Source organism: Anabrus simplex, chromosome 5, assembly GCF_040414725.1.
Source record: "Anabrus simplex isolate iqAnaSimp1 chromosome 5, ASM4041472v1, whole genome shotgun sequence".
In the NCBI taxonomy this organism is placed as follows: Eukaryota; Metazoa; Arthropoda; class Insecta; order Orthoptera; family Tettigoniidae; genus Anabrus; species Anabrus simplex.
Window position 1 is genome coordinate 433,289,413 of NC_090269.1, and position 27,385 is coordinate 433,316,797.

General features: G+C 37.4%; 1 protein-coding gene across 1 annotated transcript in view; it reads right to left on the bottom strand.

Annotated features, from left to right (window-relative positions):
* Nucleotides 1–27,385, bottom strand: part of LOC137501026 (zinc finger protein 236-like) — a 134,309-nt gene that overhangs the window by 87,841 nt on the left and 19,083 nt on the right. Inside the window, exon 3 of the mRNA XM_068227880.1 lies at nt 10,262–10,357. Coding sequence (XP_068083981.1) covers nt 10,262–10,357 — 96 coding nt within the window. The remainder of the gene's footprint in view (nt 1–10,261; nt 10,358–27,385) is intronic.

A 27,385-nucleotide genomic window follows, 5' to 3' on the forward strand; every position in this document is an offset into this window, starting at 1 on the left:
CCCCGACCAACGGATTCAAATATGGAGTGGGCTGCTTGGAAATTAGCCCGTTCTCCTCCATTTCCTTAATAATTTTTGCAGCTTGAGCATAATACTTGTCCGGTATAGGATACGGTCTCCTCTTAAACGGTGTCCAATCCGTAACAGCTAGTGCATATGTGAAATTAGGGATTAGACCCGGTTTGGAATCGAACACAGATATATATTCCATTAAGAGAGCTCTAAGTTTTTCCTTCTCTTCTACAGTACCAGGGCATTCCGCGACCTTCAACCCAATTAAGGCCTCGTAATCAGTGTCAACCTCAGCTTCCAAGACGTCATGTAACTCTTCATGATGAATCCCTTCGTCATCTACACTGTCAATTTCACCAGCGACTCCCTCTAATGAATTTACAAAGTCTACACATTTGGCCTCCTCTTCGCCATATTCTAATGTTCTATCTTCTCCCAATTCCTCGTTTAGTGTAATGACTTCTGCTCCCTCTTCTTTCCTGAACTTTATCTGGTTCCTGCTCAAATCAATGACTGCGTTGGTCTCACGGATAAAATCAGCCCCTAAAATCACATTGTAGTGCATTTTGGACATGACTACGAATGCATGAGCGAAAGTGGAATTTCCAATTTGTACGTCCAAATAAGTTTGTACCTTACAAACAGCAATTTTGTCAGGAATGACCCCTCGAATTTTTACATTTGACACCGGAATAATTGGCAATTTATTTCGTTGTCTCAAGTCGTCGAAAAGAGCTTGGGAGATGATGCTGATACTGGCCCCAGTATCTACCAAACTTTTGACATGAAAATTACAGATGCGGACATTTATTAAAGGCAGTTTCTTTATTTGATTGCTCTCCTGTTTTAAGTGGTCTTCCACCAAGTCATCAGAGGTAATGATCCACGAATCTATCTGTGCAACCACCCACTCATCTGACGTCTCTTCTTCAGAATCTGGGATGAAAGACTCTGAAAAACTTCCTACTGGGAATTTGAAGTTTTTTTTTCCATCAAGAGTCGACATTGACTCTTGCTCGAAATTCGGCGCAAACGGGTTCAGACCGGAGTTTCGTTGGTCTTGCCTATGTGCCTTCTGGAACTCCAAACTTTCAGCCCCGAAACAATCGGTGTTGACGTCCTGGCGCTGTATAGCCCCCTGCCATTTTTTCCTTTCGTGGTCCTTCCTTAACCCGTCGGTGTACTGAACACGTTCACGGTACCGTTCATCCTCATCACGGCGGAAGTTCTGGGTTCGATTATTTCCCCAGTCCCTGCGGTTATTAAGTCCATTCCTGAAATTCCTCTGGTTTTCTCTGTCCCCATCGTATCGCCTCCAGTAAGGGTTCCTCCTTTGTGGATAATTCCAATTACCCCTACGCCTTTTCCAATCCTCATTTCGTGGATGCGAGGGTTCCCAGTTATTGCGAAACTCACGCCTCCGCTCAGTCGGCTGTGGTTTCCCCTGCTCTGGTGCCTCTTGACTTCCCTCTGGAACCTGGCTAACAGTGTTTACATGTTGCTCGTGCGATCGTCCCCCTCTGGGTGCTATTTGATTATGGGTATGATCCAATTGCCTAAGGATCATTTCTGCCTGCATGGGGGTCTCTACCTTTGATGCAATGAGCATCCTTTGTACTTCGGGAGGTAACTGCTTCTGGATGGCCTGTACCAACTCTTGCTCCGAGGGCGGCGCCTCAAGTTCTCTGAACTTTACCATTTGTGCAATAAAGTATTCACTGAACTTTGTAGGGCCTATTGCAGTATAACGACGTGAGTATAGCTCTAATCTAAGACTCTGCTGAATTTCCGTACTCCAAAATTTATTGAGAAACGCCCTCTGGAATTCATCAAAGGTATCAAAGTGGTATCGGAAGCCTTTAAACCATAAAAGTGGTGCCCCCTCTAAATATCTTTCAGCTACCCTCAACTGACGTTCCTCAGGAATCTTGGCGTCCCGGATGTACTCCCTGAGATCCTTAAGAAACCCCTTCGGCGTGGTATGTGGACCTCCATTAAATTTCTTAGGCTGGTCCTCATGTAACTTGATCATGTTAATAACGTTAGTGACCCCTGAGCTTTGAGATCGACTGGTATCTACATTCGAGCTCTGACCGTTATTATTCGCATGATTGATATTTGGCAATTGACCACTGAGGTCAGAGTTAACAGCTGTCGAAGTTTGACTTAATACTTTGTCCACCTTGGACTGCATATCTACCACGCTGCTAATCCAACTGCTCACTTCGCTCTTAATGAACCCAACTTTCTTGTCTGTCTCTTCCTGGGCTGACGTGATTTCCCTTAAGTCCTGTTCTATACTAATTTGCCTGTCATTGAATTCCCTGGTATGTTCATTTTTCATTTCAACTAACTCCTCTTGAATTTCTTTAATTAAAATTTCGGAGTCCTCATTAGCCGCTTGGAGTTTACTAATTGCTTCCTCATTAACTTGCAACAATTTCTTCTCCATGGTTTCGGTTTTTGACAATACCTGACTCTCCAATTCCACACTAATTTTATCTACCTTGTTGTTCAGTGACTGAATGTCCGCAGATAATATTTGACGTTGTTCCTCTATTATGGTTAGCGTTTTCCCCTTTTCCTTATCATTGGAGATCCGCATCTCTACGACCTGTTGTGTAATGTCGCCCTTAAATTCAACCTGGCTGTCGATCAGCTGCTTATGCGCCGCCTGGCTTTCCAGTAAATGCTTGTCAAGTTCCTTTCTCATCTCATCCTGACTATCGCATAACCTACTATACATGTCGTGGCTTTCGTCAAAACGCTTGTCCATATCGGTTTTTAAACTGTCATGGATTTTAGAAAACTGTTTGTCGAAATCGTTCTTTAAACTGACCTGCACTTCCGCAAATTGTTTATCAATCTCATTCCTAATTTCCTCCTGGCTATCATCAAAACGCTGGTTGAGTTTACCTATCTCACCCCTAACTTCCTCTTTAAGTTCGGTGCACATAGTGTGTCTCTCCTGAACTACGTTCTTCAATCCAGCCTTCAACTCATCACTAGACTCTTTACATCTAGCCTGGGTATCCTCGATACTACTCTGTAACTCCTCACGAGTGTCTTTCAAACTCGACTGCAACTCCTCAATCTTACCATCCAAACTTTCATTATGAGCCTTCATGTCCTCTCTCAAATTCTCACTCTGGACTTTCGTGTCCTCCCTCAAACTATTCAAACTATCACTCTGAACTCTCACATCCTCCCTCAAACTCTCATTATGAACTTTCATGTCCTCTCTCAAACTCTCATTCTGGACTTTCGTGTCCTCCATCTTACTATCAAAACTTTCTAACATTTGCCCTTTAGTATCCTCCATCTTACTATCCAAACCGTCTATCTTACTATTCAAGTTCTCACTCTGGACTTTCATGTCCTCTACCATCTGCATTAACTTCTCCAAGGTCGCCTGACCTTCCATCTCACAATACCACACAGAATACAATATTGAGTACGCTGGCTGTTGATGCAACCAGAATACTCCAAACTACTAAGGAAAGAATTCACTATCTACTGCGTTTTCACATACAAACGCTATTATAAATTTAATACCGAAACTGACAACATTCCAACAGTCGTCTTATAAAATTTTGTTTACATGGCTGGTATCACAAAATTATTTAATAAAAAGAAAATCTGAAGTTAATCAGTTACTTTGGATAAATATCCCAAATAGTTTCGCTTCCGTAAATTTAGTAAACAAAGAACATGTTAACGCATAAACTTTGAATGTAATTCAGCATTAGCACTTCCAAAACTCATATTGGCAACATGACATAAGCTTCAATAAAGCTTTAAGTACTGGTTTCCTAAAATGCATTGTGACTGTTATTATTATTATTATCTACCAAGTAGTTACGCTCCTCATTAAACGTGTTAATATCTAGCACTCTCATTGGGCATAATTCGTTTAACTGTGGCTCAGCCATAGTTTTCATCCGCTTGTATTATTTATAATGTGGCTTAAGCCTCAACATTATTTTATATTTTTCTAACATTTATTTTCAATGGATAATTTCATTATCGTTATCGTGGCATCGTATCGTTATCGTGACTTTGGGCTCCTCATCGTTATCGTGACATTAAGGCCCACAGTTGATGGCGCCACTTCTACTACTGAACCCTTGAACTTACCATTCCATCGTTGGTCGGCCACGGCTGCTACAGTAGAACAATTTAGAACTCTTAAGTCTTGGGTCGTTGCGGGAATAAATTCGGTCACGATCTTAACCAAACGATGGGGTTCAGAAGAGAGCCTAACTACTTGAAATGAGGAGCAAAAATGTGCTTACTAACTTTTATTAAACTGAAATAGCACGATAACATAATTAATTTAATATGCATTCTTGCCACGAAAATAAAAAAAAATTAAATTATTGATTTTGAATGTTCCAAACACAGTCACATTACATAACGTCACTTCGTTTCTTACAATGCCGAAGATTTGCTTCGGAGAAGCTAATATGTTAGTGGACAGCGAAACTGAAAAACTGAAAAAGGGAAGACCTGAAAACCGGGCACCTATTATTCCAAACAAGAACTGAGAGTTAATCCACACGATCCGTGGAAAATCTGACTTTCAACAAGTAGAACGCCTGATTTTCTCTTAATTAAGGTTATCCACCAGTCAAATACCCTTCACGGATACGGAACATCCGCCGAATGGACCCTTAATCGAACCAAACTGACTATCAGTTGCTTTGGGTAGGTTGCGAAATATTATAGGAAAGCATGGTGTTCACTACAAGTTAATGGCATCATTCACAATTGAAATAAAATTCCACCATGTATTTGTCATTCATGACACCCTTAAGTGATAAGTTAATCCCGATGCGAACTGTGCATCACCCCAAACAGCTGTTCGGAAGGAACCAACAACCACACGATCCGGGAGGATCTTACGTTAAGTCGTTCTAAAGGAACAAAACTGCGAAATGCAGGAGACACTTACTAATCATGCATTTAGAAGAAATGCCAAACACTGAAGTTAATCAAAAAGTGAAAAGTCACTTGAAAATATTATTATTGAACCGATTTTCAGGTTAGAAATGGGTTTGTTATGCTTAATAAAATTACCAGTCCACGCTAAAATTTGCTACAATTTTAAGGAATTCTTTCCCTTGGCAAACAATGCTACCAGTACAGATCTCTCTATTTACTGTCTGTCCCAACACACTACTGGTAAAGTGATTACTTACTTACTTACTATGAATAAGAATGGAAACACGACAAGATTGAAATAAAACAAAATACTGGCTGACGAATCGAAACCGCATTCGCAACTCAAGTCTCATTCTAAAACACTGAGTGTCAATATGCACACTATCAAACGAAAAACGGACGTCAAAACGAGGAAACAAAAGGTCCGTTAAAATATAAATTAACATCTCGAAGTCATACAGCTTAACACGCACGAAGAAACACAGTAAAAATATTTAATCTAGATCGGGTCGATGTCCCACACTTGGACAGCCCTCGTTTGCCAACAGCAGTCCCGTTATCTCAATGAGAGCTTCGCATAGACCCTCTACAATAAATCATATCGTACTGTAACCGCTGCCTTCCTCCAGGCCACTTCACAAAAGAAACAAAAGAAAAACATCTGAACTGAGACTTGAGTGTGTACAGCTACCATCCCAGACCTATCGTCGGGCTCACTTGAAATCTGTACACCCTAAACCTAATCATATGTACATGATGCCTTCCAAATTCTATCGTCGGGCGTGACCTAGGACGTCTCATCATCAATGACTCCAAGAAATAACACGTGACGTCCTAAATCTATCGTTGGGCGTCAAAGTGGGTCGCACCACGTCTCCCTTAACATATCAGGCGAACCGCAATTTCCAACAAACTCTGATATTCAACACTAAATTTGGTCAGACAAATACCACATGACGGAACCAACGTCTCTATTATCAAAAGAATGCAAGTCGGAATACAGTAAGTGTCTACCTCTCGGAAAAATACAGTAAGTGTCTACATCATTATAATATGTGAACTCAAAATATATATAGACGTGACGAACGATTCTCCACCTCGAACACAATCTCAGCCTGTGCACTGAAATGTCAGGGCAGCCAATGAAAATTCCCAACACACGTTTCCCTTTCAGTGGATGCCTTCAAAATAATAATCATCACCATCGCATTCGAAATTCTCAGATCGCCTATCATCAATTCCAACTATCTTATCCATGACCTCTCCGATGAACAAATTAAATATAACCCAACCGTGTGTCCAAAGTGCTCTTTAATCCTGGAGATCGTTCATTATCTTAACAAAAATCACTGGATGTTTACTACCCAGACCTTTACATTTTACTAGAGTCGTTTTCACTTGGAATCGTTCTATAAATTTCACAATGCTTCACATCATAGTCATCTCAAATTCGGATTGATTGCGGAAAACAATACAGCCTGCCTCACACAGCCTGTTCCTAAATACTTCCTCTACAAAAATACAGCTTGTCTCAACACTCTTTCTCCTCGCTTTCCAGCGGTATCTATCTCGTCTCCACATACATATCAATTCATCGCATCTCAATTCCTTTTCCTTCAAGATCCTTTTTCATACATCGATCCCCTGGTGAAAACGACAACCATTATTAAGCACATCTCTTACTTTACTATTTTTTTACAACTTTCGAACCTCGAGAATCCAAGAGCACACATCGACCTTTCGCAACACTGGTATACACGATGTCTCAAAATTTTCTTCCCATTAACAACTGTGACTCTAACAAAATTTTATTGACATTATCTAAATATGCCTACGATCCTTGTAAAAATAACTGGTTAAATGCAATTTGACATAGAAGAATTTCCTTATCCCGCGGTAGACATTATTATTATTATTATTATTATTATTATTATTATTATTATTATCCAACATTTCTGAATACAACTGACACCTGAATTTACGATATTCGCCACGACAAATTTACACTTATAACGTTCACAAATCCGCACTTTGAATGATATCTCATCTCAACACAAAATTTTAAACGTCGCATTTTACCGTTCCTGACATGAATTTTACACACTGAAATTTCACACGCTGACCAAAATTTACAACGCCTTTCGCCTGATAATTACGAATATCACCCGACAATCATCTGGAAATTTTGTTTAGGACAGACAGTAACTAACCAACTAACTACAACATAATATAAAATAGACAGACCTGCACAATGGTGACATTCTCAGCATTCTGATTGCATCATCGCCAGCAACCTCGTACTTAGCCACTCATTTTCACAGATAACATTTTCATTTTTAAAATCTCACTCATCCAAACACTACCCTTCACACACACGAGATCAAAATTACCATATAAATAATGCACTTTCTCTGTAACTTGCACCACGAACTTCCCTCGCTCTGCAGTCGACTACAACTGTCTGATGCGTTCCCAGTGGTTTCTTTCTCCGTTGTTTCAAATAAGAACAGGTGTTCGGCCGATAAGGGAGTAGGACTATTTTGAATCGCTTCCCCCAGATTCTCTTCACTTACAAGAGTACAGGAAATGATAAAACTAAAATCTGCTGTGTATATCTCAACCAGCCTACACCTTCCCAGTTCGTTTGCAAACGTTCAGAACTTCTCCAATCACTTTTCTTCTTAACTAAGTATATGGACCTTAGCCACGAACATGTATTTATATATTTGTCGGTCAATCTGGCGCGAAATTCTAATGACGACGAGCCCAAGCTCCCGCGGCTTCAAGTTCCAGATCGACACTGAAAAATCTACGGTGGGGGGTTTCTTTTATAATTTCCGGAAGGACGCTATCCCCTCTATGAGGCTTGGTGGTGTAATCTGCCAAATTTGCTTCTAATAAACCGATTTTGATAAGACTTGTCCCAGAACTCCGGACAGACTTGCACTTATGTTAGGTGTTAATTTTATAAATTTTCTGCACTCACAACAGGAGAAATAAATTGTTTCTGGCCGTGCGTTTCGCGCGGTTTCTTCTGCCCACGACCTTGGCACGTGTAACTAGCTCGCTGTTCTCACGCTAACACACACTTAGGCTTAACTGCATCTAAAATTGTCCCTGGTGTCACTACCTTCACAGAGGGTGTATGAATAATTTTGCTTATTTATTTCTTCCTTTACTACATTGTCAAAATCCCTCGTTGTGCAGAATTCATTAATTTAGAAAATTGTCGGGCACTCGAGCTCCACCGAGGTGTCCCGGTAATCCACGAGCTCGCCTTGCGGGAACCTTCCCACGCAACACCGGGCTCTTGGGAGCGCAAAATGGCTGCCCTCAAACATACAGTAGTTTCTGAATACCAAATAAATACTTGGGAAAAATAAAAATTTTTCTCACCGTAGAATTATGGGTTCAATATATTACACTTTTCTTAGCCCATTAGACGCCGTTTCTTACACAATCTATCTCTAATTTCAGATATTATAGTCTACAATATAAAGGAAGCCCTCACGTTATCATCTAGAACTTGTGTATATTGGTTGACATCAACATAGTTTTAATCCCAAGATGCAAGGCATTACTTAATACTCCAGTTTATAATAGGCATTATCTTAACTCAGCAATGGTGCACACAATTTCTCACAATAATTTAGTACATCCATACAACTGTAATATAACATACTAGCATTAATTAAGAAAACATCAGAATGAACAAAAACTATCACAAGTTTAAACTTTAGAATACAAACACTGTGTACTTACTATATTATAAGAATAATGCAGCAACAACAAACCAGCACAAACTAGAGTTAAATGTGGACCCATTTTATCTTGTTTTTATCATTTCATCCACTTTTAAATGGCCTGTTATTGCGGGTCAAATTTTATGTGTATATATTCGTTTTTAATAGACAATGTATGTTCCAACAATATATATGTAAATATGTAATAATTCCACATATACCGTTGTAAACTTTATTTGATGTTTACTAGACTCAGGCTACAATGAGATGACACTTTACATAATAAGCAACTTTTTAGTCAATGAGTAAAGATCCATTACACTACTATTATTTACTTTTTCATGATCTGTCAAAATGGGTCAGTGATATGAAGGGATTATGTCTTATAATGTGATGTTTTTGAAACCGATTTAATGTATAACATCTGAGGATGACCCCATAGGGGTCAAAACCGGTACTGAATTTACTGCAACTTGTAAATAAACATTGTATTAATAAGGTGGAGGCTTCCATATTATTTTTATATTGTAGTAGCATTCAATACGGAAATGAAGCTCATAGATTATGAAAGAAGCCACACCCGTGCACGTCACAAGTGTTGCAAGTTGAATGCTGATACTTCTGTACAATTAATGTGAAATACAACAAGGGTGAATGTAACCCCGACGCACCCAATCCTTAACACTGGAATAGACTATTCTGGACCAATTCTCATAAAAAATGTAGTGAGGTCGAACAAGAGCACACTGCCTAGCTACCAAGGCTGTCTACATAGACATGACACCTGATCTGACCACAACTACATTTCTCACTGCTCTTCGCCAACTTCATTCTCATAGAATCAACCCCTGAACATTTTCAGTGATAATGGTAAGACCTTCTATGGAGCAGCTGAAGAAATCAAGGCAATTCTGCAAGAGAACCGTCAGAAAAAACAATACTTCACTGCGACTGCAGGCATGGGCATGACATGGCATTTCATCCCTCCTGCAGAATCACACTTTGGTGTAATCTGGGAAACAGCAGTCAAGAGTCCGACATATCACCTCAGAAGTGTGACGGGAAGTTATTGATTCACTTACAATAAAGTGACCACTCTTGCAACACATGCATCCTCTCAGCATAGTTAAATAATAACCCTTCCAACAATTCTTACCTAACTACCATATTTTCTCTCATAATTAATTCCCTTGCATAATTTACGCATACCAATATTTTTGCTTGACAGTAAAAAAAGAATGTATCTTACAGCAAATTTGTGTTTGAAGATATTTATGCAGTCAAAAGTATTAGTAGCAATAATGTCAGTTCCCAAATGATATTCATTATAGGTCTTTGGAGCCGTCCCACCTGCTACGTCATATCTAATGCAAGATCTAGGAACAAGTTGACAGAAATATGAAAATTGGGCAAGTAAAACAGCCAATCCCATCAAGAAGTATATTTTCCATAGTACTATCAAACATACACATCGAACTGAAGGGTCAACCATTAACATCTGCTGAGCCACATTCTAACCATTTTCATTACATGACAATGACTCATCAAATTATGTACATTACCTTAAATGAACAATCCTCTGTTGGCCCTGGCTCTGTTAACTCTGATTTGTCTTCTTTTTTCAGAGTTATAATTTGTGTCACATGTTCAATATTTTCCTGTCGAAAAGAAGATATATTAGGTAAGCACATAACACACTTCTACAAATACAGTCACCAACAAAAGAGCATGGTAATTCATTACCTGCCAGTTTTACAGAATTTTTCTAAATTTCACTAACGTTTATAGAAGGTTTCTACCAGGAGACAATTCTTTAAAACAAAGACTGTATTGAGATTTGTGTTTCAGAGCCTCCGTCATGATCTACTAGGATGCGATGAAGGGAAGATACAATGAACATTTGGGGAACTTTCATTTCTTATTATCACACCTAACGTCATGGAAACAACAAGAACGTTATCCAATTATAAACTGTGAAAAGTTTTCTAGGCATACCAGAAGACATATTGCACCCCACCAGAGATAGAATTGGAGCCATCTTGCACAGAATTCTGGAAGTAGGCAGCCATAGACATAAACATTAAATCATATGAACTGCTTTTGTCCAATCATATCAAAATAATGTTAGAAGTTGTTAGAACCACTTAAAAATGTTAAAACTGTTCTAAATCAGTTGAAATATAGTGAGATATAAATCCTACATACTCAGTATAGAGTATGTTCACAGACAAATTAAAATACCTTGAAATATATGAAGCACATTCCCTACTCTGGTTTTGCTGAGCTCACAACCTGAAAAAACCAACATGAAAGAAGCAGGCTTATCAGTCATATTCCAGGGGAAGATGTGATGTGGGCCACACTCAAAGCAACTATGAATGAAATGTTTTAAGAATACAAGGATGTTATGTAGTGTTCTATGAAGAACTGTGGGGATGAGAGCACCATCAGTGCCTCTTTCATGATCTACTAGGATGTGATGAAAGGAAGACCCAATGAACATTTGCAGAACTTTCATTTCTTATTATATGAAAGTCCTTAAAAGGTATATGTCTTGGGACATTCAATGTATCATTTAGAATAACTCTGCACATTCATAAAGAAAAAAGTTGTTTCCGATATTCGCACACATTTCTCGAAGATAATTTTGATATTTTTACAAGGGGTGGCAGAATGATGTGCAGGAATTCAGTATAACTACAGATATGTGCTATGATAATTCAGCTTCTTCAATACCTCTAGACTGAACCCAAGTCACACTTGCCAAAATGAAATTAGCATGTCATCACTTTACCCTCCGAGCTATCGGATGAAGAGGCACTGAACCGAAAGCCACAAACTCAAAGATCGCAATGGTCTGAGTTTAGAGTAGGAACAAACAGAGCAGGGAAAGATGATAAAAATATCTCACTTTATCTCCGAAATCTTTGACTACATCTCCGCCTTCAATAAAGTGTTTGCTTTAGACATGCTATACTGTGACAGTATTTTACTATGTGCTCATCCAACATTAATAACACTCTATAGAAGTTTAAATGATGAAAATCTTACCTGGAATGTCTTCCGGAGGAAAAATATGTTCACTGCTGAACCATTACACATACTGTACATTACGTTGTAGTTGATGTAGAAATATAAAGGAGATCGATACAGACAAAATGGCCAATGGCAACTTCAAGCAGAATAAATTAGTGCAAAGTGTCACAGAAACTCAGATGGACTGCTTCATAGAAGGCATGGCATCACGAGAGCCATGTATAAGAACCTCGGAACGCAATCTGGATTTTTTAAATGATTGAATTCTGAATCATTCTTTACTGAGAACAAAAGAATAACATGCAAAAAACTGTGAAGAAAATAATATCATAACAAATCGTCGCTGTACATCAAGAAAACTGGTTAAAAGGACGATTAAAAAGGAATTTCATGCCAGATAGCATATGAGCAGAGAGAAATACGGCAAGGAAATTTGTAATTTCAAAAAAAATTTAATAATAAAAAGAGATATCTGGACCATTACATCGGGAAGCAACGAGAGGGCTTTCCGTACCTCTAGGAAAATCACTGCAAGAAAAGAGCAGAATTAATTACTTAATATTCATATTAGCCGAGAGAAATTATAATTAACAAGCAGAAGTTATATCTATATATTTATACCGTGTATATATATGCATCACAAGTAGTTCAAGAAATAGCAATATAAGTGGCTTTATAAACAGTACTATTATGTATTCCATCATCTGAATGTTCTTTTATGTTTTCATGAATGAGTGTGACACCATGGAGTCTTGCCAAACGTGGGAGTGGATTGACCAGAATTATATAATGAGGCACAAGATGACAATCCATTGTGACCTGAGATGACATGCAGAAGACCAGATGGCGGCTGCAAGGACTGCATGTAACAGCTGAGAAGAAGAAGCCAATTCTGGAGGGTGATGGATGCGAGATAAGTTTCTTGTTTTCAAAATTCTTTGTATTTGTAATATATTCAGTTACAATTTTCAGATTTATTTCTAGAACTTACAATCATAAATAATGTGGTTAACATCAGCTGAATCAGGTTGTCACTACGTCAGAAGTGGACAATGTGTATGTCATTGGGTCATGTGGCCATTCAAATAAAGCTTTCCCTGACCTCAAGTGAGTCGTCATGTAGCCTGCACCGGATTCATTCCGACTCCTTAGCTGATATGGTACTTTGAAAATAACGTTTATTATTACTGATTATCTACCTCAAGATGTGTCATATGTCAAAATTGGTGGTAAGGTAAAAAGTCATCGCGTTGCAGTTGAGTGCCAGTATTTCATCATGGCAACAAAATGTTTCCTGTGTGTTTTCACAGTGAATGATGCAATATAATAAAGTCCGTTTCATCAGGCCTCCTTCTGAAGCAACATAGTGTTGTGTGTGCCTTTCGCTCCATGCCTTTAGACAACAGTTTTTCACCGCCTTTGCAACTTTAGCTGAATTATATCACGCGATGTCTTTAATTGGTAATACTGGACCATTTGACAGTTCGGAAGAAACTTGGTCAACCTACGTGGAACACTCTGAAATTTACATACAGTGCAATGACATTCCGAATGCTAAAATGGGTAGCACATTCCTAACAGTGATCAGTGTTATAACCTACAATTTACTGAAAGATTTAATCACCCCTGATACACCTTATGACAAACCCTTGGATACCATTGTTAAAATTGTCCAAGACCATCTCCATCCTAAATCTTCATTTATAGTTAAAAGATATAAATTCAGCAGGCAACATCAATTGGAACATGAGACTGTGTCAGGTTATACTGTTCAACTAAAGCAGTTATCCAAGTATTGCGAGTTCGAGGACAAACTTCCTGATTATTTAGGAGATAGGTTAGTCAGTGGCATCTGTGATGAATCCATCAAGAAACGACAGCTGTCGGAGGAGAATCTCACCTTCCAGAAGGTGGAACAGCTGGCGATATCGCTGGAAGCAACTGACAAGGATGCAGTGTTTTTGGCCTACCACACCACACGGCATTCTCCACGCAGCAATGTACCTAATGTGTTATCACGTGCTGTGCAAGTGCCTCAGTGTTTTTATTGTGGTCATAAAGGTGGACATTCTACCACTAAATGTTGATATGGTGACTATATTTGCAATTTTTGTCAGAAGAAGGGTCATTTGCAGATGGTCTGCAAGTCAAAAAATAAGAACAAGTCTCAGTTTCATGTAAAACCAAACATGCTTACAAATAATCTGTAATTTTCTTAGGGATTTAAGAATCAGCAGGGAAACAGACTCAGACACAACCAGCACTATGTAGACTTACATGTACCCACTGTTAGTCAAGAAAAATTATGTGATGAAGTTTATGATATTTCTAACATTTTTCAGTGTGATGAAAATGACCAAAGCATTCAGCCTAAGTTATGTAAAATAACAAAAATTGAGCTCATTACAGTAAATTTAATTGTTGGAGGAAAGTCAATTAATTCTGAAGTAGACTCTGGAGCTTGTGTGCCTGTTGTTTCGGAAAATTCTTATAAGCCTAACTCAAGTCAGGTAACACTGATTCCCACAGTTTTAGTTTTAAATTCTTACACCAACGAGAAAATCAAGCCTATGGGGAAGTTAGAAGTAAATGTTAAATATCAGTCCCTGGGAAAGAGCTTAAATTTGTATGTTATGTGCCATTTCACCGTTCTATAGTTACTATATTTGGAACAAAAATGGCGCTTCGGCTATTAGCGGGTCAGAATAAAAACAATTAACAGCTGTATGAACTGAAGAGATGATAAATTCAACCGGCAAATCACAGAAGGAATTTTTTTTTTAGAAGGCAGTGCGAAAGAATGACGAGAGCGGATTATTTAAATCCATTATTGAAAAAAAAATCTTCCATTAGAGGAAAGGATTCTTAATTGAGCACTACACCAAGAAAGACGGAATCGCGTAAAGAAACCCAGTAATAATTGGAGAGTTTAGTCTACTGTTAGAGATAAGATCAAGTCCACGATAACCCGTCGAACACCAGCTGTAATTGACATATACGTGAGATAAGAGACCAGCTGATAAGAAACGTCAAGTTGGAGCTTCACTACGTCACGGTTGGGCTCGGAACATTTTATTTGCCCGATACTGCATAACATCAAGAGAACTGAAGTAGACGGAACAGAGTGCAATCCTTAAAGCACATAAAATTCATAACGTTTCGACGAGCAAGGCAGTTTGAAACAAGATGATATTTAGAGTCTTGTAGGCAAATTAAGCGGAACAGAAAACAAATATACTGACCACATTAGCATTACTAAGCAGATTACCATGTATAAATCCACTAATGCCTTGTATTATTCTGTCCTTGATGCAATGAAGGCCGTCATGATGTTCTAAGAAGCTGAGGCGAGGACTACTCTGGCTATGGTAACGCTTGACGAGATGGATGATCCAGGAGGATAGTAGTCAGCTGTGATGACGAGATGATTCCTTATTACTTAAGCCGAACCAGGGAGCAAGACCTACCATCCCATGACGATCAACAGCGAAATGGAAGCCAGATCCAATAAGCAAAGATAAGTCCCCATTTAAGTCGTATCGTAAGTAGAAAACCTTATTCTTTGGGTTAATGTATAATATATGTAGTAACATTTTGTGTGCGTAATTAATATACGTGTGTGTGTTCACAAGGAAATAGGTATTCATCCAAAGTTACCGTAAATTCCAAACATAGGCGTTAAAGCACCAGTGAAATGCCGTTCGTAAATCTGTCAATATGAGAGTGGAGAAGTGATTGATATTTTTCATAATTTGTTGTCAGTGAAATATTAGAGTATTATGAGGAACCTAATATTTATATGCATGATGGTTTTAACTAAGAGCAAGCGTAAAGATCGTATTTAGGGAGTATTACAAGGAAATTTGATGGCACAATTTTAAGGTTACAGTGTACTATTTATTTGATACTATGACAGTAATGGTAATGAATATATATATGTGCAGGTGATAGTACATAAGTTGTGTTTTGATGGAATGAGTGCTTCAATTGTAAATGCTACGCGATAATGGAAGTGTTAAATAATGAATATAGTTAGCATATGAGTTGCTAGTGTATTTTAATGGTGATAGTTACTATTATTTAAGGTGTCGGTCATAGTATTTCTTCGAGAAATGGTAGTATGTGTGGGTTGCACATGCTAAGGTGTCGGAGGTGAAACGTACTGTTTCTGATTACTATTTTATTCCCTAATATATATATATGATACAGTTTAGGATACGATCTTAATGCCATCACTAAAGAATTAATTGAATAAGTAGGATCTTCGAAGAGCCGAGAGATCACTTACGTAAACATTTAGACCTTCACTGACATAACTACGAATGTTTTCATGTATTCTCACTTACGGCAAGTCAGCTTACGATTTATTTATTTTCTTTTGGAGCAATATTAGACATCACTGGTAACTTAGACTTTCATATGTGGATTTCAGATGAGGATAGAGTCTTCCTATGTGTCAGTTTTTCCACACATGGTATTTCGTTGGAATATTAATCGTAATATACTTGGAAATGTTATGGTAAGTCATATACGCACTTTAGCTGAAATTTAACCATGAATTAAAGAAATAATTGAATAATTTAGCAATGTAATCCTTACGATGGAAATAATTTGAAGATGCTTACGACTTAAAATGGACTTAGTTTTGCTTATATGGAGGCTAGTTGGTACAAAATATGAAACATTGAACAAATTGAAACTCCGAATAGAGTAGATACCTAAGAATCAGACAGTAATCTTTTCACACGATTTTTCTACTGTGCGTGGACATTGAGATGAACTGTTTTCAACCGAGTGATATACATTTCTGTAATTGTATGTGAATTTAATTCAGGCAATTGAATCTTGATGATTTCGAGAAGCAACTTAGTATAATATTCAGAGATTCCAGATCTTAATTAATTAATTAATTAATTGAGTGATTAATTATTGGCCATTTTCTTTGCGTTTTCCTCATTTTCCAATTGAACTTTAATTTGAATTGTATATAGTAGGAATATAGTTTATTTTACTTAGAACTTTCGGATGCATCCAAATAATTCATTCATTACAAACATTATAATAATTATAATTATTGCAATTATCCAACTTTTTCAATTATGTTGAGTAATTTTACTTATTATGTAATTTAATTATTTTTCCTTTCATTTGAATTCCTTGGAAACTACTTAGTTATAATACAATTTTTCGATAGGCTAAGATTATGAGTCAGATGAATAAGGCCTAAGTTCATTATTTTATTTATTTATCAGAGGTTTTCCCAAACCTATTTCTTCAAGACAACATCAATATATGATTGAGAAACTGATTGAATAGGATACCTGTTATACTGTATAAATGATTTTCAAGGTAATCAACGTTTATTCCAATTCATCCATAAATCAATTTATGAATAAAAGCTGAGTAGAGTAATATTGAATTGTTTCAATGTCTACTTAGAATAGATACTAGATATAAGCTTGGAATGATTAATTTTCATTGCGATCATGATGATATCATGTTCAGTGTACTTGACAAGCCACGATAATCTGATTTTTGCGATAAAATTTGGTGTCAAAAATATACGGTAACCGACTAATAGCGTGTTGAAGACGTTCATCTACGTAGGTTGGTATTTACCGTAGGCCGTCGGTGTTCTTTCTCACGCGGAACTCACAACCCAAGAATATTCGGCAGATGAAAGTATTATCAAGAGCTAGTCTGGAAACTCGTGTAGTCAACCTGGACGCGGGATGGTGCATGTAGTTAATTGGCTGCCCAACTGCGGGGCAATTCAAGAGAAAGACACCGTGGCAGTAAAGGGTCGCCAAAACTTGTAGTAATTGATGCCGCAATAGTGGAATAATTCAAGAGAAAAGCACCGTGGGAGAGAGATGTTGGTTATCAAACCATATTCATATGATGTTACGTCATATTCATAATGAAGAGAAAGATATTAAGGTCAAGAAGTGGAGTTGTTGAGTATTGTAGAAATACACAAACATGTGGCAATTTCAAATTTTACTGAGAGAGCCTTGATAAGAAGGAAAGGTATATTTTAGGAGTTGATTCACAGAGGATTTTGAATGTATGGACCAGATAATGGAGTGAAAATGGAGGTATCATGCAAAATTTAGTCATATCTGAAAAAAAAATTGTCGTTTGACCAGATATTATATTGGGATCGAAGAAAGCACAGCAGAACAGTGGACTGTGAAATCGAATAGATGCCCAGTAATAATAATAATCAGAAGTAAAAGGGGAGAGAAACGGATGGATGAGAGGAAGAAAATATTTCAGGATGGCTAGAAAAAAATCGAATTTCTGTCCAGAGGAAGCTGAAGTAGAATATGAGGACTTTATAATTGTAAATATAAAACATTGTAAGTGAATGTAAGGGATGTTACTAACATGTTGGTCACCATTTATTATGAAATAACTTAGATATAGGAAGTAGATGATAAGTTGAGTTATTTGAACCTTTTTTTTAATTATTTAGGCCAGAATTAGGATTTGGAATCTTAGTCATTAAGGTAAATGTTTCATATTTTGTGGAGTAATTGGGTCATCCTCGTAAGCAGAGCCTAGTCAGAGTAGTTAAGCCTATATTTAAGCATTGTATCAGTACAGTTGAGTGAGTAAGGATAAGAATATTTGTGAATATTGAACTATAGAGGAATTAGGGCAGAATTAGAGTATTTTCTGAAATAATAGAGAATTCGGAGATAATACGTAAAAGTAAAGATGTCAACATTGAGTCAATTAAAAGCACAATTTGAAGAGTACCAGAGAGTACAGGAGGAGAAGCAAGAAAAATACCAGAAAGAGCAGAAAGAAGAGCGACAGGGAATGTTGCAAGCCATAAAGCAAATGATGGAAGAAAACCGAAAGCGCGATAAGGAAGAACAGGAAGAGAAGGAGAGAAAACAGAAGGAAGAACAGGAAGAGAAGGAGAGAAAACAGAAGGAAGAACAGGAAGAGAAGGAGAGGAAGCAAGAAGAAAAACATAAACAAATGATGGAAGAAATTATTAATAAACAGGAAGAAAAGGAGAAGAAGCAAGAAGAGAAGCAGAAGCAGATGATGGAGGAGATGAAGCGGATGAAGGAAGAAATCATTGGTAAACAAGAAGAGAAGCAGAAGCAGATGATGGAAGAGATGAAACAAGAAATGAAGCAGGAGATGAAGGAAGAGATGAAGAAAGGTCATCAAGAACAGAAGGAAGAATTGATCAAATATCAGAAGAAGATGGAAGAGGTAACTAGGGAGCAAGAAGAAAGACGCGAAATAATAATGACGGAAATGAAAGAAGAGATCTTAAAAATAGGATCAGAAATGGGCAAGATCAAGAGCCACATGGAGGAATGGAAAGCAGAGATTAGTGGAAAAGTGGAAGAGAAAAACCAGAAAATACAAGATGAAATAAATGACATCAAGAAAGAGATGATAGGGAACAATAACTATTTACAATCTTTGAAGGAGAATGAGATAAAGAGCCTAACAGACAACGTGGAGAAATTGCATATAGATTCCCAAGAGAAATGGAAGCAATGTGAGGAGAAGATTGGGGAATTAAGCAGCGAAATACAGACAACGAATGCCGAGTTGGAAAAGAAATACGAACAAGCTGCAGATCAGATCGGAAATAAAATAGCGGAAATAAAAGACGAGATCGAGCACAACAAAGAAGAGCTAAATCAGAGAATAAGTAAATCTGAGGAAGGATTTCGGCTGATACAAGCTCAAATACAAGAGATCAGGGATGAAGAACATGGAAGGAACGTTCCATTATCCAATGACGAAGGTCGTAAGAATGTGGAATTTCAGATGAATGAGAGGGAAAATGCAGGCATACCGGTTACACGTTCGAATCATAGTATTGCGGAAAGGAATACAGAGAATGGAAGTAGTGGGAGCCCTACTACAATAAATGTAATAAAGACATTCGACGATAGGCCTAAACATTTTAATAACACCACGAGTATGTCACCGAAACGTTTCCTTCGGGAAATGGATGATTATTTCAGAGAGCATGGTATCCCAGAGGAGAAAAAACTAAAAATAGTAGAAAAACACTTGGACGCAAATCCTAGTTTGTGGTTCCAAGCATTCAAATATACCTTCCACGAGTACAGCGATTTTAAAACAGCATTCTTGCAACGCTTCTGGAATCCAGACATTCAGCACAACTTACGCTTAGAACTCTATTCTCGTAAATATGCTTCAAATGGTCAAACAGGATTCAGCGATTTCTTTGCCCACCAATTTTATCGTTTTCAGGACCTGGATTCACCACCCAGCGAACTCGAAGCAATTAAAACTATACAACGTCAATTTCCGTTAGATGTTCAACGATTACTAGCTACTGCTAACCCGGTAACAGCTGTACAAATGGAGACAACACTAAGACAGATTGACATGACTACGGTACCACATCCTCACAGGATAGCTAGGAATGGTTACAATGAAGAAACTGTCAACATACTTACGCAAGATGACACAAGTAGAAATACCCTAGAAGAACACAGAAACATGAATAGAAAAAGACAATGGGGCAATCCAGAAAATGGAAGAAAGGAGGAAGAAAAATGTCATTGCAGGAGAGGAACCTATGGTCAAGGGACATATATGGGAAATAGAAGGTATAAGCCCAATATGCGACCGAGGAACCAGTACCGAGATGGCAGAGGAAGAAATAATTTCAGAGAGAGACCCCGATATGAAAGAAGGAATGTTAGGGATACACAAGAAAAGCAAAGTTACAACCGAAGATACATTCAGGAACTGAATGAGGCCCGAAATGATAAAATTAAATGGGAAAAGGCTATCAGAGATCAGGACGTAAATACTGATGTGGAAGGAGCTGAGAGTCTTGAATTACAAAGATTCAAGAAGCGAAGACAAGAAGAACAGGCGCTCAATCCCAACACAAAAGAATTTGAATATAGGGGAGAGAGTGAAAGGCCGACAAGCAAAAAAAAAACGCCGATTTCGAATTAGAAGGTGAAATTGAAAATGTAGAAAACGCGGGGAATTTCAAAATTAATAGTTATTTTGTAACGCAGGTAGATTCGTGGGAGATTGATTCTGAAGAATTGGTTAAGGACTTAACACAGCATCACATCAAGAAAAGATATAATTTACCTATTATAGTCGCAAGAATAGGAGAGCTTAAAGTACATTGCCTTGTGGATTCTGGAGCCAGTATCAGTGTGTTATCCAAAGAGCTTTTCCAAGACATGAATAAAAGAATGAAACTGCTTACGATCCCAGTGTCAAAAATTAAGATACGGGGTATTGTACCTGACAAGACAGTGGAGTGTGATATACAAACATATCTGGAGATTAATATAGGAAACAGAAATTTTGAACACCCATTCGTAGTCATGAACCGAATCAAGTATAACGTCATACTAGGAATAGATTTTATGACAGTCACAGGAATGACCATTGACATGGAGAAACAAGAGATAAGATTTCCTATTTGCGATGGGAATACCGAAGAAAAACAGGAAAGAATTAAGATCAATAAGGATGACGGTGTAGTCAATAATGTTAAAGACGAGGGAGAAGGAGAGGACTTACACTCAGAAAGGGATTCGAAATTGCAAATAGAAGGGGATGAAATATCAATACCATGTGAGAATATGCTAGAAATTATTGAGAAGGTGATGATTACAGTGGAAGAAGAAAATACACCAAACATCTCAGAGGCGGTTGCAAATGCTAAAATTTCACCTCTCGAAAAATCCAGACTTCACGGAATCTTGCAGGAATATTCAGATTTATTCAGGAACAAGCCAGGACAGATTCCTAATTTTAAATATAAGTTGTTGGTAAATGATTGGACACCTTTTAAAGGAAAATTGTACGGGGTACCAGAGAAATATTTCTCAGAAGTAAAGGAAATTATAAAAGGCATGGAGGATGATGGAATTATCATGAAAACATCTAGTCCATATTTGAACCCGTTAGTAATAGTTGTGAAAAGCAACGGGAAACTGAGAATTTGCCTAGATGCGAGATCCTTAAATACCCGATTAATTCCTGAATATAATACTGTACCGAAGATTAAGGACATTGTACAAAAATTCCGAGACATGAGGTATTTTTCGACGATGGACTTCGCGTCTTCCTACCGTCATATTGTCCTTGAAGAAAAATCTCGACTGCTAACGGGATTCATGTTTGACAGTCAGACTTATTGCTACTGTCGATTGCCTTTCGGACTGAAAAATAGTTGTGCCGTTTTGGTGAGAGCCCTGGATAGGAACTTAACTCCAGAGGTGAAGGAATTTCTAACCTGTTATGTAGACGACCTCATCTTGGCAACCAAGACATTCGAGGATCATTGTGGTAAGCTGGAGAAGTTATTTCAGAATCTAAGGACAGCTGGATTCAAAATCAACATAGCCAAGTCCAAGTTCTGTCAGGAAGAAGTATTATTTGTCGGTCACATGATAGATGGCACAGGGGTACGACCAAACCCAGTAAAAATCCAGGCGATATGCGACTTTCCTCGACCAAAACGCATTAAACATGTACGACAATTCCTCGGAATGGCCCAGTTCTTTTCTAACCACTGTAAAGGTTACACTCAGACTGCAGCACCTCTACAGGATCTTTTGAAAACAAATAACAGATGGAAGTGGGATGAAAAAGCAGAAAGGGCATTCCAAGAATTAAAAACTTTGCTGACCAAGAGTATAAAGCTAGGCTATCCTAATTACGAAAAGGAATTTATTATTCAGTCAGATGCCTCAAATGTCAGTATAGGCGCATGTTTATACCAAGAGGAAGAGGGAACACCCCTTAAAAGAATATATTTAGCTTTCACCAGTCGAAAGTTGAGGAGTCATGAAATTCATTACACCACCACGGAACAAGAGCTACTAGCAATAGTCTATGCTTTACAGCAGTGGAAGAAAACTATCTATGGATATCCGATAACTGTCAGGTCTGATCACAAAGCGTTGACTTTCGGACTTAAAGCAGCAATGACAAACGAAAGAATAACAAGATGGATGTTGTTCACTCAACAGTTCCAAATAAAGATAGAATACTGCAGTGGAAAGGAAAATATCCTAGCCGATGCTTTGAGTCGAAATCCCATGGACAACATGGAGGAAGTCCATAAAATAGAGCTAATTCCGGAAGATGAAGATATTCTAGAAAAATTACGGAATATTGTACAATTGCAACGTCAGGATGAGAAGTTGAAGAATATCATAGATAAGTTAGAAAGTAGAGATTGCGATTCTGAGGCAAGGTCGAAAATATCAAGAGTATACAGCATCGAACAGGGTATGCTCATGGCTAAAACAGGTAAAGATCAAGAGAAAGTACGCATTGTATTACCTTCAGTATTATATAGAGAAGTGGTCTGGCACGTACATCGAATCACAGGACATGGCAGTATGGAGAAAGTAACTCAAGTCATCTTAGAAAAATTTACTTGGAAAGGAAATAGAAGAACTATAAGGAGTATTGTAAGAACTTGTGATATTTGCCAGAAAGTGAAACAAGGTAATTGTCTGATAAGGCATGAACCAAGGGCCATAATACCACACAAAGCCAGAGAGCTATATGCTATCGACATATTTGGCAAGCTTCCTACCGCTAAGAAAGGAAATAAATTCATCGTGGTAGTTATGGACGTTTTCTCAAAGTATGTATCACTTCAACCAATACAGCGTGCTAATTCGAAACAAGTAATACGACGTCTAATTAAACATATTTTGCCTAACATGGGAAAACCCGAGAGACTGTTGTCCGACAGAGGAACTCAGTTTACATCACTTCAATTTAAAGAGGCTATGGAAGAGATGGGAATTAAACATGTTCTATGTTCAATAAGACATCCAGCATCCAACCCCGTCGAAAGATATATGAAAGAAATAGCCAAATTTTGCCGGATATACTGTTCCAAGCAACACTGGAAGTGGATAGATGTCCTTGAGAAAATTGAAGAAAGTATTAATAACACTGTCCACGAATCCAGCGGCCAAATTCCAAAGGTTATTCATTACAACATTAAACCTGAGAGACCATGGGACAAGATAATTCAGTTACCTACCGAACCAAGCTTAGACCAAGATAAGCTGAACCAACTAGTTCGGGAGAGGCTATATAAACAATCCCAAAGGAGACTGAGGAGGATACGACACAAGAAGTTCCATCCTGAATTGAGGAAAGGCGACCTTATATTAGTAAAGAAGCCAGCAATCTCGAACGTATCCACTAAAATATTTGCAAAGTTCATACATTTATTCGATGGACCATTTGTTATACATCGGTCATTTGGAAACAACGCTTATGAAGTTCACGATCTGAATGGTAGAAGTAAAGGAATACACAATGCGGCAAATATTAAGTTATATTACAAGGAACAAAGGAATTAGGATCCGTCAAATGACGTAGTTAAATAAGGAATGAGAAGTGGAATGGCTTATGAGAAGAACGAACTAATCCATTTAAAAAAAACTTACAGTAATGCTCTCAAAATTTTAACTGTGAACAGTGAAAAGTCCCATTTATGATCTTAGAAATATATAGGATAAATATATAGCAAGCCATATATTTAAGTCAACGTGGGAGGAGTAAATGTGCCATTTCACCGTTCTATAGTTACTATATTTGGAACAAAAATGGCGCTTCGGCTATTAGCGGGTCAGAATAAAAACAATTAACAGCTGTACGAACTGAAGAGATGATAAATTCAACCGGCAAATCACAGAAGGAATTTTTTTTTAGAAGGCAGTGCGAAAGAATGACGAGAGCGGATTATTTAAATCCATTATTGAAAAAAAAATCTTCCATTAGAGGAAAGGATTCTTAATTGAGCACTACACCAAGAAAGACGGAATCGCGTAAAGAAACCCAGTAATAATTGGAGAGTTTAGTCTACTGTTAGAGATAAGATCAAGTCCACGATAACCCGTCGAACACCAGCTGTAATTGACATATACGTGAGATAAGAGACCAGCTGATAAGAAACGTCAAGTTGGAGCTTCACTACGTCACGGTTGGGCTCGGAACATTTTATTTGCCCGATACTGCATAACATCAAGAGAACTGAAGTAGACGGAACAGAGTGCAATCCTTAAAGCACATAAAATTCATAACGTTTCGGCGAGCAAGGCAGTTTGAAACAAGATGATATTTAGAGTCTTGTAGGCAAATTAAGCGGAACAGAAAACAAATATACTGACCACATTAGCATTACTAAGCAGATTACCATGTATAAATCCACTAATGCCTTGTATTATTCTGTCCTTGATGCAATGAAGGCCGTCATGATGTTCTAAGAAGCTGAGGCGAGGACTACTCTGGCTATGGTAACGCTTGACGAGATGGATGATCCAGGAGGATAGTAGTCAGCTGTGATGACGAGATGATTCCTTATTACTTAAGCCGAACCAGGGAGCAAGACCTACCATCCCATGACGATCAACAGCGAAATGGAAGCCAGATCCAATAAGCAAAGATAAGTCCCCATTTAAGTCGTATCGTAAGTAGAAAACCTTATTCTTTGGGTTAATGTATAATATATGTAGTAACATTTTGTGTGCGTAATTAATATACGTGTGTGTGTTCACAAGGAAATAGGTATTCATCCAAAGTTACCGTAAATTCCAAACATAGGCGTTAAAGCACCAGTGAAATGCCGTTCGTAAATCTGTCAATATGAGAGTGGAGAAGTGATTGATATTTTTCATAATTTGTTGTCAGTGAAATATTAGAGTATTATGAGGAACCTAATATTTATATGCATGATGGTTTTAACTAAGAGCAAGCGTAAAGATCGTATTTAGGGAGTATTACAAGGAAATTTGATGGCACAATTTTAAGGTTACAGTGTACTATTTATTTGATACTATGACAGTAATGGTAATGAATATATATATGTGCAGGTGATAGTACATATGTTGTGTTTTGATGGAATGAGTGCTTCAATTGTAAATGCTACGCGATAATGGAAGTGTTAAATAATGAATATAGTTAGCATATGAGTTGCTAGTGTATTTTAATGGTGATAGTTACTATTATTTAAGGTGTCGGTCATAGTATTTCTTCGAGAAATGGTAGTATGTGTGGGTTGCACATGCTAAGGTGTCGGAGGTGAAACGTACTGTTTCTGATTACTATTTTATTCCCTAATATATATATATGATACAGTTTAGGATACGATCTTAATGCCATCACTAAAGAATTAATTGAATAAGTAGGATCTTCGAAGAGCCGAGAGATCACTTACGTAAACATTTAGACCTTCACTGACATAACTACGAATGTTTTCATGTATTCTCACTTACGGCAAGTCAGCTTACGATTTATTTATTTTCTTTTGGAGCAATATTAGACATCACTGGTAACTTAGACTTTCATATGTGGATTTCAGATGAGGATAGAGTCTTCCTATGTGTCAGTTTTTCCACACATGGTATTTCGTTGGAATATTAATCGTAATATACTTGGAAATGTTATGGTAAGTCATATACGCACTTTAGCTGAAATTTAACCATGAATTAAAGAAATAATTGAATAATTTAGCAATGTAATCCTTACGATGGAAATAATTTGAAGATGCTTACGACTTAAAATGGACTTAGTTTTGCTTATATGGAGGCTAGTTGGTACAAAATATGAAACATTGAACAAATTGAAACTCCGAATAGAGTAGATACCTAAGAATCAGACAGTAATCTTTTCACACGATTTTTCTACTGTGCGTGGACATTGAGATGAACTGTTTTCAACCGAGTGATATACATTTCTGTAATTGTATGTGAATTTAATTCAGGCAATTGAATCTTGATGATTTCGAGAAGCAACTTAGTATAATATTCAGAGATTCCAGATCTTAATTAATTAATTAATTAATTGAGTGATTAATTATTGGCCATTTTCTTTGCGTTTTCCTCATTTTCCAATTGAACTTTAATTTGAATTGTATATAGTAGGAATATAGTTTATTTTACTTAGAACTTTCGGATGCATCCAAATAATTCATTCATTACAAACATTATAATAATTATAATTATTGCAATTATCCAACTTTTTCAATTATGTTGAGTAATTTTACTTATTATGTAATTTAATTATTTTTCCTTTCATTTGAATTCCTTGGAAACTACTTAGTTATAATACAATTTTTCGATAGGCTAAGATTATGAGTCAGATGAATAAGGCCTAAGTTCATTATTTTATTTATTTATCAGAGGTTTTCCCAAACCTATTTCTTCAAGACAACATCAATATATGATTGAGAAACTGATTGAATAGGATACCTGTTATACTGTATAAATGATTTTCAAGGTAATCAACGTTTATTCCAATTCATCCATAAATCAATTTATGAATAAAAGCTGAGTAGAGTAATATTGAATTCTTTCAATGTCTACTTAGAATAGATACTAGATATAAGCTTGGAATGATTAATTTTCATTGCGATCATGATGATATCATGTTCAGTGTACTTGACAAGCCACGATAATCTGATTTTTGCGATAAAATTTGGTGTCAAAAATATACGGTAACCGACTAATAGCGTGTTGAAGACGTTCATCTACGTAGGTTGGTATTTACCGTAGGCCGTCGGTGTTCTTTCTCACGCGGAACTCACAACCCAAGAATATTCGGCAGATGAAAGTATTATCAAGAGCTAGTCT